Source organism: Notolepis coatsorum (assembly GCF_963971535.1).
Source record: "Notolepis coatsorum genome assembly, chromosome: 3".
Classification (NCBI taxonomy): Eukaryota; Metazoa; Chordata; class Actinopteri; order Aulopiformes; family Paralepididae; genus Notolepis; species Notolepis coatsorum.
Window position 1 is genome coordinate 183,473,160 of NC_140167.1, and position 13,064 is coordinate 183,486,223.

At 44.3% G+C, this 13,064-nt stretch overlaps 1 protein-coding gene across 1 annotated transcript in view; it reads right to left on the minus strand.

The window, feature by feature from the left end:
- mao (monoamine oxidase) overlaps positions 1-13,064 on the minus strand; it is a gene marked incomplete at its 3' end in the record, with an annotated part of 102,156 nt that overhangs the window by 50,975 nt on the left and 38,117 nt on the right. Inside the window, exons 2-3 of the mRNA XM_084310678.1 lie at positions 10,446-10,540; positions 10,011-10,148 (exon numbers count right to left, since the gene is read on the minus strand). Of these exons, the coding sequence (XP_084166804.1) occupies positions 10,011-10,148; positions 10,446-10,540 (233 nt within the window). The remainder of the gene's footprint in view (positions 1-10,010; positions 10,149-10,445; positions 10,541-13,064) is intronic.

Genomic DNA, 13,064 nt, shown 5'->3' on the forward strand with positions numbered 1-13,064 from the left:
GATCCTCCCTATAAAACATCAGAGTAGCCTACTGGATCCTCCCTATAAAACATCCAGAGTAGCCTACTGGATCCTCCCTATAAAACATCCAGAGTAGCCTAGTGGATCCTCCCTATAAAACATCCAGAGTAGCCTACTGGATCCTCCCTATAAAACATCAGAGTAGCCTAGTGGATCCTCCCTATAAAACATCAGAGTAGCCTACTGGATCCTCCCTATAAAACATCCAGAGTAGCCTACTGGATCCTCCCTATAAAACATCCAGAGTAGCCTACTGGATCCTCCCTATAAAACATCCAGAGTAGCCTAGTGGATCCTCCCTATAAAACATCCAGAGTAGCCTACTGGATCCTCCCTATAAAACATCCAGAGTAGCCTACTGGATCCTCTCTATAAAACATCCAGAGTAGCCTACTGGATCCTCCCTATAAAACATCCAGAGTAGCCTACTGGATCCTCTCTATAAAACATCCAGAGTAGCCTAGTGGATCCTCCCTATAAAACATCCAGAGTAGCCTAGTGGATCCTCCCTATAAAACATCCAGAGTAGCCTAGTGGACTCTTCCTAGAAGACATCCTACATAAACGTCTTTTAAATATTTTCATAAAAACATTATTATTGACTGTGGTTAGGATGTGTGAGAGCTTGTCTTCACAAGGCTTGAGTACTGCATGATTTATGAAAATGTAATATTATTACTGTAATAGTATAATTTAGTTACTGTTACTTAAAAGTTGATCAATTGCGTCTCTCTTTCTCTCTCTGTACTGGTCTCTCTCTCTCTACACAGACTATATTTTACAAAAGACACATATGTCTTACAGAACAGACATCATTGCCTTACATTGAACCGTGTTGGAGGACATCCCGAAACATAAATCTATCTTATATATATAATATATACATATTAACAGACACACTTTCTCCTTTTACACACGTATTCACATCCATACATAGACAGGCAAGCCTTTTCACATTCACACACTACTGTACATGTGTTGGCTTATGCTTTTAAATCATTGACACATGTCAGATTGAAAAACAATATAACCTTGAAGGAAAAGGTTGCTTGTGGAACTTCTCCTGACTTTATTCAATATTGTTATATTGTTTAGGCTGTCTTAAATACTTCGAAGCTTCGTTCGATGGCACAAGCTTCGAACATTAAAAAAAAAATAGAAGTAAAATCAATTTTCTTTTTCAAAAATCTTTTTTTTTCAAATCTTTTTTTACTTCGATTTGTGTGTGTGTGTGTGTGTGTGTGTGTGTGTGTGTGTGTGTGTGTGTGTGTGTGTGTGTGTGTGTGTGTGTGTGTGTGTGTGTGTGTGTGTGTGTGTGTGTGTGTGTGTGTGTGTGCATGGGGCCATTGGGTGGGGCCGGGGGACAAATACACTGGAGGAAAGTAACCCAGCTCAGCACTGCCCAAATTATATCATCACTATTGCCTGTTTGAAGGATATCATCCTCAAACACATATACACCTACATGCCTTGTAGAATTCCACACATAAGAAAGAAAGATACTGGGATGAATAAACAAAATAGGAAATAAAATGTAGAAATGCATGCAATACATAAATAAATATGAATCTCCATATATGAAATAGAACATTTAGATAAGGTGCTACTGAGATGTTTTGGTGAGTTCTTTGTTTTTTTGTGGAAGTAGCCCTTCTTAAAAATGCATGAACATTCACTGATAATTGGTCTGTAGTGGAGTCTACAAGGTCTACATTGCCGGACCATGTAGAATCCGGACCTTGTAGACTGACATAATTCTGTGCATAGTTTAGTCTACACAGGCCATATTTCAAATAATCTAAATCTTACTTCATTCATCTCAAACATTCTTGATTTGGGGGATTGGTAGTTCCCATGAAATCTGAAGTTGTTCAAACGACAACAGCGATCCACCTTGAATTAAATCACACAGCCGAGTGAAACCTTGTTGGCTGCGTCACAGTCACGAAAGGGGCTACTTAATTAATTAATCCAATCCACTTTATTTATAGAGTACATTTAAAAACAACAAAGTTTACCAAAGTGCTGTACAAGTCCCACAACATAAGACAATTTTTTTTTCTCGAAGCTTTGAATAAAAATCGAAGCTCGATTGCCAAAAAAAGCTTTGAAGGTCAGCCCTACAGTTTACACTGCCTATTTTTACTTTTCTACTGTACTATAATAATTACCTGTATTATGTCTTTTACTATTACCATGTACCTCCCCTCCCCCCTCCCCCATGCTGCTATGATGCCTGAATTTCCCCAAGGGGATCAATAAAGGAATAGCTCATCTCATCTCATCTTTCCCTGGTGCACCAGTTATGACACCAGTTATGACCACTGTTATGACTCTTTGAAGAAACATTTAGATTTTTGTATCACTTAGGCCCTGTTTAGACGGAAACGCTAGCAGGTGAATCCGCAAAAATATTTTTTCGGTTGTGCCTTTCGTTTATACGGAAACAGCGTTTTTACGGGGTGAAACCGCAAAAAAGTGAGACTACCTTCCAGGGTGGAATTCCTAGAAACGATAAACCTTTGCCGCTATCATCTAAACCAGGGGTAGGCAACCCTAGGCACGCATGCCTGCATAGGCACGCGGGGGCATTTTCATAGGCACAGGGGGCAGCAGGAAAAATTATATTTATAATTATATTATATATATATTTTTTTTTTATATTATAGTGAAATATTTTGCACTGTTGTCACATTTATCTTGTTGAAATCCTCCCACAGGTTATTTTTACTACCACATATTTAATTGAGACCCTTTATTTGTTTATTATTTCAATTTAGCTGGAAATACATTGCTACATCATTCAGTAACATTTGCAGAGCCTTATGGGACCAGTGGGATTAATTAACAAATTTTATTATTTATTTTTCTATTTCATTGAACATTGCACATGTTAAAAGCCATTTTTTTACTCAAAATGTGAGTATTACCAAGTAAACTTGTGTTCTTAAAACAATGACAATAAACATAGTTTTATTAGGTTGAAATAATGTGGTTGTGTACTTATTTTTCTGTTAACTTATTATGGATTGAAAACTGAAAACCTTAATGCACAGTAACTGAACTCAATATTTTTAAGTTCTTTTTTGTATTTTATTTTTTTATTATTTTTTAAACAAACATATAAACAAACATGACAACACACGATAAGATATACAAGCATTAATTGTCAGGGCACATCCAATGAGATCACCTTTTAGTTAGTTGTCTTATATAAGATATACCCATAATACCTGTTATCTAAAAAAAAAAACTACACACATATGCTCAGCTCGAACCCCCCCTTCCCGGACCCCACCTTGAGAAGTACCTCCACTATCCCTCGCACCTAACCAGACACTACCATTATAAGCTAGTTTTTATTCTCTCCACCACTTCTAACCACATTGACATTTTGGATTCATTGAGACCCAGAATTCTTGCTGTAGATATTTCATGGTAAATTACATCGAGATATGTAAGAAACCAAACTTTACGGCACATTTTTTCCGGTTGAAACCAGCGTGATGCGATCAGCTTTTTGGCTACTGTGATACCCGATAAAACCAATCTCTTTAGCTGTGGATTCACTGCAAACTCAAAAACATCATTCAACAGCAATACCGAGGGGTGTACAGGTATATTCCAAGATACGAGTTTTGATATTTGTTGGGTCACATCTTTCCAGAATGCCTTAACTGGTGAGCAGTCCCAATACATGTGCATAAATGTCCCTTCGTCCCCATTTGTACATTGGGTGCATTTGGAATCTTGTTTGAGCCCCATTCGGCACAGTCTTATAGGAGTCAAGTATGTCCTGTGAATATAGTTAAGATTGATTTGTTGATGATCCGGGTTCCTTGATGTAAGTCGGACATTTGCCCAGGCTCCTTGCCAATCAAATATTTTTAAGTTCTGGTAACTTATTATTATTTTTTTCCCCCAGTGTAGTCTTGCGATCAATCAAAACTTATTTACACGATATACCTCACATTCACCCTCCATTCACATCCTGGTGTTCTCCTGGTGTTCTCCATTAGGCCTGTAGGTGGAGCTATGACAGCACACGTACAGTACACACACCGATGGTGTGTGATGTGTCCAAAAATGAATGGGCAAATGTGAGTGAAATGGTCGCACTGTATGCAGCTGTTTGTCTGCATTGCATCCCCCCCCCCCCAACTCAGATTTAGGGTTGATACAACCATCATAATAATATTGTTAATAATAACAATAATAATGATGTAATAATGTAAAAATTATCATTAAAAAGATATGATTATGAGAAAAAAAATTACGATGCATGGAATATTGTTGAGGCACACTAGTTACAACTATATTTCAAACAGGCACTCCATGTCAAAAAGGTTGCTGACCCCTGATCTAAACTGTCAAACCGCATAAAACGATGACGAAAGGGTTGTCAAGGCTCTCGTCGCGCGTACTGCTTACATCACAGGCATGCGCCAGTAGCCTAGAAGCGTAAACAAAGCATGTCTGATTCTATCCATGGCAATCACCTGAAGGCTACATTGGCAGTACTTTTAAATACACAAGAATCTGTCCCGCGGCGTGACTGGACCCACTGTCTGTGAGTGACTCTGCTTTGGTCCAATCACATTCCCCACCCACAGTCTGCGAATCAGAGGCAGAGTAGGGCGGGTCTTCACAGCACGTCATGTGACATATGCGCCAATCGTGTGACAGCGGGGCTCAGTCGTCTCGAGTTGTTACAGCCTCGTCTGCACGGAGAATTCCATCCCAAAACGCTAGTCTAAACGCAAAATTAGACCGTAAGACGACTTTTGCGGTTTCTGTTCAGACTCTCTCCGTCTAAACGTAGCCTTAGATACCAGAACAATGTAAGTGATATTGTACATTTTCAGTAAAAGGGTGATAAAAGTAAACAAGTTGAGTTTGGTGTTCTTTCAAAAGAGCTGTGTCTTTTTCCTCCACACGTGACGAACATCACAGCCCTGAGCTAAGGTCATTAAAAGATAAGAGAAGATATTCCTTTATTGATCCCCTTGGGGAAATTCATGCATCATATCAGCATGGGGGAGGGGCATGGGAGGTACAGGTAGTAGGAGACATGATACAGGTCATAGAATTATAGTACAAAAAAATTATAGTAAAAAAAATAGGCAGTAAACAATATAACAATTAATAATTAACTCTCTGGACATGCACATATGGGCAAGTAGTAGTAAAAAGCCAATGTTATGTGTAGACTGAGATGAATATGCACATATGGGTTGATTCCACAAGGTTGACACAACATTAAAAGGTACACTCAGAGGCAGCGCCCTTTTCACATTCTTACACTGGAGAGCAGCGGCTTTTGTGTACTTCCTCAAATTCGGAGCTACCTGTGTGACAACAACTAATCCTGGGAACCTACAGTATCATGGTCGCCATCACCTAGCTGGCCACACGGTCATCCAGGGAATGCTAATGTGAAACTCCGAAACCGATCTAGGATGGGGTCAGGATCTCACACACGGACATGCACACACACACACACACAGGACACATGCACACACAGGACACATGCACACACACAGGACACATGCACACACACAGGACACATGCACACACACAGGACACATGCACACACACACAGGACACATGCACACACACACGGGACACATGCATTCACACAGGACACATGCACACACACAGGACACATGCACACACACAGGACACATGCACACACACAGGACACATGCACACACACACAGGACACATGCACACACACACAGGACACATGCACACACACAGGACACATGCATTCACACACACAGGACACATGCAATGTCATGCATTCACACAGGACACATGCACACACACACACACACAGGACACATGCAATGTCATGCATTCACACAGGACACATGCACACACACACACACACACAGGACACATGCACACACACACAGGACACATGCATTCACACAGGACACATGCACACACACAGGACACATTCACACACACACAGGACACATGCACACACACAGGACACATGCACACACACACACACATAGGACACATGCACACACACAGGACACATGCATTCACACAGGACACATGTACACACACAGGACACATGCACACACACACACACACAGGACACATGCACACACACACAGGACACATGCACACACACAGGACACATGCACACACACACACACACACAGGACACATGCACACACACACAGGACACATGCACACACACAGGACACATGCACACACACACAGGACACATGCATTCACACACCAGCCCTCTTATGGAAGCAGGGTTGGCTGATGTGCCACAGGGCTCAGGTCAACCATACACTCTGACATCATCAACACAAACGCTCCACTCTAAATATGTCACATCTCATTCCACTACAGTACTGTACATGCTACTGGTGGTGGTGGTGGTAGTGGTGATGGTATACTGTATGTATGTGTGTATATGTGTGTGTGTGTGTACTGTGTAGCGAGCGTTCTGAATGGTCCTGTTGAATCTTGATGGTGTGAAAAAACATGATGGTAGTGTGTGTGTGTGTGTGTGTGTGTGTGTGTGTGTGTGAGAGAGAGAGAGAGTGTGTGACACGCTACAAGTTCATGTCTGTAGTATACTGTACCATGGTTCCCAGCCAATGACTGGTGCTATACAAACTCTGTCAAATACAAGGATACAACCAAGATAAGCCCCCTACCCTGCCACACACACACACACACACACACACACACACACACACACACACACACACACACACACACACACACACACACACACACACACACACACACACACACACACACACACACACACACACACACACACACACACACACACACACACACACACACACACACACACACACACACACACACACACACACACACACACACACACACACACACACACACACACACACACACACACACACACACACACACACACACACACACACACACACACACACACACACACACACACACACACACACACACACACACACACAGGAAGTGACCTGCCACCCTAAGAAGCCCAGTGATTTACAATAGGAACAGGTTGGCCTGGGTTACAAGGCAGCAAATCCAATCAAGAGGAAGCAGCGTGCCTGTGTTAAGGACACACCCTAATAAGATATGGAGGGAAGAATGAGAAGAAAAAGATGGCCTCTGCCTCTCCTTCTCTCCGGCTCCCTCTCTCTCCTCTTTCCCTCTCCTCTTGGCCACTCAGGGGAGGAGAAACCGCATTACAAGACATCCCCCGGGCACAGATTAGCATCTCCAGTCGCCAGCATCACACGGCACTAACCCTTTCACTGCCACACAATATAAGGTTAACCCTTTACGTTTTGGTAGTGCGGCAGTGAAAGGGCTAATGCTGGAGAGGAGGGTGGGGTGGAGGGCTGGGTGGCTGGTTGGGAGACACTGGGTGAACCAGGGCTATAGACAACCCCGGTGATCACGGGAGACATCTTTACCCCGTTCCTATAACAGACTCATAACAGATGTTTTATTGCACGATACTGTAAATCCAATTCCTTCTTACTGGACATCATTGTAAAGGAAGGTCCAGCTGGCTGGGCTATAGATGCGTGTGATAACAGTTTGTACTTCAAGATTACTTGTGAAGCTTTACTAGTGGAAACTCACTTGATTGAACTCAGACTCATGGTTTAAAGGAAGTTTAGTTTGACTAGTGAGACCAGCAGGCAGCACAGCCATGATGATGACTAGTGAGACCAGCAGCCATGATGACTAGTGAGACCAGCAGCCATGATGATGACTAGTGAGACCAGCAGGCATGATGACTAGTGAGACCAGCAGCCATGATGACTAGTGAGACCAGCAGCCATGATGATGACTAGTGAGACCAGCAGGCATGATGACTAGTGAGACCAGCAGCCATGATGACTAGTGAGACCAGCAGGCATGATGACTAGTGAGACCAGCAGCCATGATGACTAGTGAGACCAGCAGGCATGATGACTAGTGAGACCAGCAGCCATGATGACTAGTGAGACCAGCAGGCATGATGACCAGTGAGACCAGCAGGCATGATGACCAGTGAGACCAGCAGGCATGATGACCAGTGAGACCAGCAGGCATGATGACCAGTGAGACCAGCAGGCATGATGACCAGTGAGACCAGCAGCCATGATGACCAGTGAGACCAGCAGGCATGATGACCAGTGAGACCAGCAGCCATGATGACCAGTGAGACCAGCAGGCATGATGACCAGTGAGACCAGCAGCCATGATGACCAGTGAGACCAGCAGCCATGATGACCAGTGAGACCAGCAGCCATGATGACCAGTGAGACCAGCAGCCATGATGACTAGTGAGACCAGCAGACATGATGACTAGTGAGACCAGCAGGCATGATGACTAGTGAGACCAGCAGCCATGATGACTAGTGAGACCAGCAGGCAGCACAGCCATGATGACTAGTGAGACCAGCAGCCATGCTGACTAGTGAGACCAGCAGCCATGATGACTAGTGAGACCAGCAGGCAGCACAGCCATGATGACTAGTGAGACCAGCAGCCATGCTGACTAGTGAGACCAGCAGCCATGATGACTAGTGAGACCAGCAGCTAGGGGTGGACGGTATGGTCTAAAATGTATATCACGGTATAATTTGAAGCATAGACGGTAACGGTATATATCACGGTATCATCGTTTTTGATAAAACATTTTTTTTTATTTTATATAATTTTTTTTTTTATAAAATATATATATTATATAATTAGACTTGTACTTGTATTATCTGCGAGACATCGCCACCACGCAACAAGCTCCACTGTCTGTGTGTACTCTAGTAGCCTCCAGCTACGGCCAGGATTCTCCGGAGCTGCACCTGGACCTATACTCGAGTAGCCTCGAGCAGAGCTACGGCCAGGATTCTCCGGCGCTGCACCTGGACCCTATTGTATTGGTATAACGTTAGCAAGCCCTCAGCTCGAATACGCATCGAATCAGTGTTATAAGACATTGATATCAGGAGCTATCTGTAGCTACTGCTAGCCGGATATATAACGTTAATACAACGCCTCAGTGAATTATTTAGTTCAATGGGACATTTCGTTTTGAACGGTGAACTAACTTGCGTTAACGTGAGCTAACAGCTAACAGGTAGCACACACGTCTCTACTAGACTTTGTGGAGCGTTTGTTGATGTCAGGAGCTATCGGTAGCTGGCCGACTAGATACCGTCCGGTTAGACAATGCCTCATCATGTATTAAACTAAAAGTGAATAGTTGACTGGGTCATTTTGTAACGGTAGCTAAGCTAACGTTAGCTCAGGGAGATGCCGCCGTCCTCCTAGACCCACTAGACTACTAGACCCGATCTATTTTTAGGGGCAAATGCGAGTGAAATAGTCGCGCTGTGGTTACATGACGTCATTGCTATTTTAGAGCTGCACTACCGGTTACACGGTATAGTCAAAATCCATACCGTAGAGCAAATTCATACCGTTTATACCGTATACCGTTTATACCGTCCACCCCTACCAGCAGCCATGATGACTAGTGAGACATGGTGGTTCTATCTGACATTTTGGCCAAAAAAAGAGTGATTCATATACAGTAACGCAGCTCTAAGAATATGTGGGCAAAGTTAGATTTTTTTTAATGAAGAATCTTAATTAAATGTGTTTACTAGTTTTTCTCTATGAGGATGTGAAAACCTTAAAGCTCAGTATCTCAAAAGCTACTCTGAGCGTAGCTCACGGTTTCCTCTGCATTAGTTGCATGGCCGAGCTGGCCAGTTCAGGAAGAAGCCCCGTTACCTGCTGGAAATTATAAATAGTAACCAGAGCTAACGCCCAAGGACCCTTCAGAGAAGATGTATGGATCTGTCCCGGGCTGCTATATGAGTAGCTATGCTCAGAGAGGGAGGTCGGGGACCGGCATTGCAGTCATAGTACATCTGCAAAAAAAATGTATCTTTATATACGAGATAGATGACCAAAAGTCAAATTATGTCCCGAGTCACACTCACATTGACGTAATGCACCAGGCTCTCCTGTTCATTGACCTTATAGGTCTGGACTCCGTACTCTTTGGCCAATCGGAGGATGCGGTTCTGAGTGGGCCCAACATAGGCCCCTCCCAGATCAACCCACTTGGTCTCCTTGTTCTGTTTAAAAAAATGACAAAAAAAATATATAAATATTCTGTTTAATATGCATGATCTGTAGCAATAGAAAATCGAGTGAGAGTGAGAGAGTGAGAGAGTGAGAGGGAGAAAGAGAGGGAGAGAGAGCGAGAGAGGGGGGGGGGAGGTGGGAGAAATAGAGAGAAGGGGGCGAGATGGAGAGAGAGATATATAAAGGGGGAGGGGGAGAGAGAGAGTGAAAGAGGAGGAGAGAGAGAGAGTGAGAGAGGAGGAGAGGGAGAGAGAGAGCGAGGGAGAGAGAGAGAGCTTGGGTCTTACCCGTACGGTGAAGGTCCTTCCACCAACCCGGTCTCTAGCCTCTAACACCACAGGACTCAACCCACTGGCCCTCAACAACTTAGCTGCACTCAGCCCTGCAGACAGACAGACAGAGAAGGGGGCAGACAGATAGTCAGAGAAGGGGGCAGACAGCCAGACAGACAGACAGACAGACAGACAGACAGACAGACAGACAGACAGACAGACAGACAGACAGACAGACAGACAGACAGACAGACAGACAGACAGACAGACAGACAGAAAAGAGGGCAGACAGATAGTCAGAGAAGGGGGCAGACAGACAGACAGATAGATAGTCAGAGAAGGGGGCAGACAGATAGTCAGAGAAGGGGGCAGACAGACAGTCAGAGAAGGGGGCAGACAGATAGTCAGAGAAGGGGGCAGACAGACAGACAGACAGACAGACAGACAGACAGACAGACAGACAGACAAGGGGGCAGACAGACAGAGAGATAAGAGAGATAAGGGGGCAGACAGACAGACAGAGAAGGGGGCAGACAGACAGACAGATAAGAGAGATAAGGGGGCAGACAGACAGGAAGAGAGACATTACACATCAGACTTGACATGTTCCCCTTTCTCTTCCACGTCTCCCGTCACATGTCCCGGTGAGCGTCCCGACCGCAGGGGTTGAGGCCATGATGCCGGTGGACAACACAGATGACTGATGCTTGGCCCAGAGGCACGTGGGCTATGTGTCTAATATGGCCGTCGCTTATCAATGATTTGTTTTGTTTACATCAGGGTGAATGCTGTTGTATTCGCAAATATGAGAGCCAGCAATACGCAGCTCCAGTTAACCTAATTTATACCGTAATGAATCATTAAAAAAATATACCGTTAACTGGAATATGTTGTTTCTTTACACATATGTTGGATTATGTACTGTAATTGGTTTGTCATGACAAACCAATAAAAACCGCTGTTACGCTGCCACCACCCGCTTCAATGACAGAGCTCTCATATTTGCGAATGCATTGATAAGCGACGGCCATATTAGACACATAATTTAAGATATAGTTTATGCATTCGCAAATATGAGAGCTCTGTCATTGAAAGGGCTTCTACAACGGAAGACGGCCGCTGCTGCTGGAGCTGGACCGAGTCAAGCCGGCGGCAGCGCGGCACACGGAAGCCGGGGAGAAACCACTGCATCGCCCCGCTGGCGCTTCACAGCGTGAGAGTGTAAAGTCGCGGCTCATGTGCATGCGCGGGCGTAAACGATAACTGGGGGGCGTGCTAGCGTAGGGTCACGTGGGCTTAGTGGCCAATCAGAGGAACCCGGAAACTGAACAGCGTTGTAGAAGGCATAGACGCTCCCTGCCCACTAACTCAGTGATCCTGAACAATAGTTCTCCGCGTGTCGCATTCTTTCTTTTCTTGTGTTTTTTCATCTGTGACCCTGGACTTGACTTAGGACGTCCCGCTGCTCTAAGAGGACCCCCCGCCGCGCACACACACACACACACACACACACACACACACACACACACACACACACACACACACACACACACACACACACACACACACACACACACACACACACACACACACACACACACACACACACACACACACACACACACACACACACACACACACACACACACACACACACACACACACACACACACACACACACACACACACACGAGCTCAGCCGCTCCCCGACAAACGCCACCGGATGACACCACCCAAAAGGAGAGGGGATCACTAGTTAACTGCAGATGCTATTTCCATAACTACTGTATCTTTACCTTCAGTAGGCCCAACTCAAGGAGAGATGAGGAAACGGTTGAGGAAGTACTGCCCCCTGAGCAGGAGATTAGGGATTAAATGAACAGTCTATGGTTTCAGTCGTTCCAATGGCACCCCGTCGCCACACTGCAATGTGTTTACAGTCATTGGATTGAAGATATTGGATTTAAATATATTAGCCTTTAATATAAGGACAGTATGTGATTAAAGATATTGGATTTAAATCTATTAGCCTATAAGGACAGTATGTGACAACTAGAAAAGTGACAAAGTGTGAGAAACACAACCACAACACGACATACTGTACTGTACTGTACAGTAAAGCAGCTGATCTGCTGATTATGTGAGAAGAGTGGGGAGAGAGAGAGAGAGAGGAGAGGAAATCCTGGGCTTTCACTTCCTCACTGACTGACTGACTGATGACCGACTGACTGGTTGAATAACTGGCTGGCTGGTTGGCTGGCTGAATAAATAAATTACAAACCTATGGATGGATGAATGGATGAACGAACGAATGAATGAATGAATGAATGAATGAATGAGAATCCTCAGAGGTAACAAGGCTTTCCACACACTAATCCCAGGTAAGCTCTGTTTTAGCTTAAATTCAAGACATTACACAAACATACACATGCACACACATACACACACTTGGAGGATTAGGCAGCATAATAGCGGCTTTGGTTTTCGTCAGTCAAACAGCCATTCAAGAGCCTACTGTAGTGCACAGAAGAAAAAGAGAGAAAAAGAGAAAGAAAAAGCAGAAGAAAGAGACAGAGAGGGAGATAGATGAGATGAGAGAGATGACTGTTTACAGTATGTCAGCTAGCATAGAGA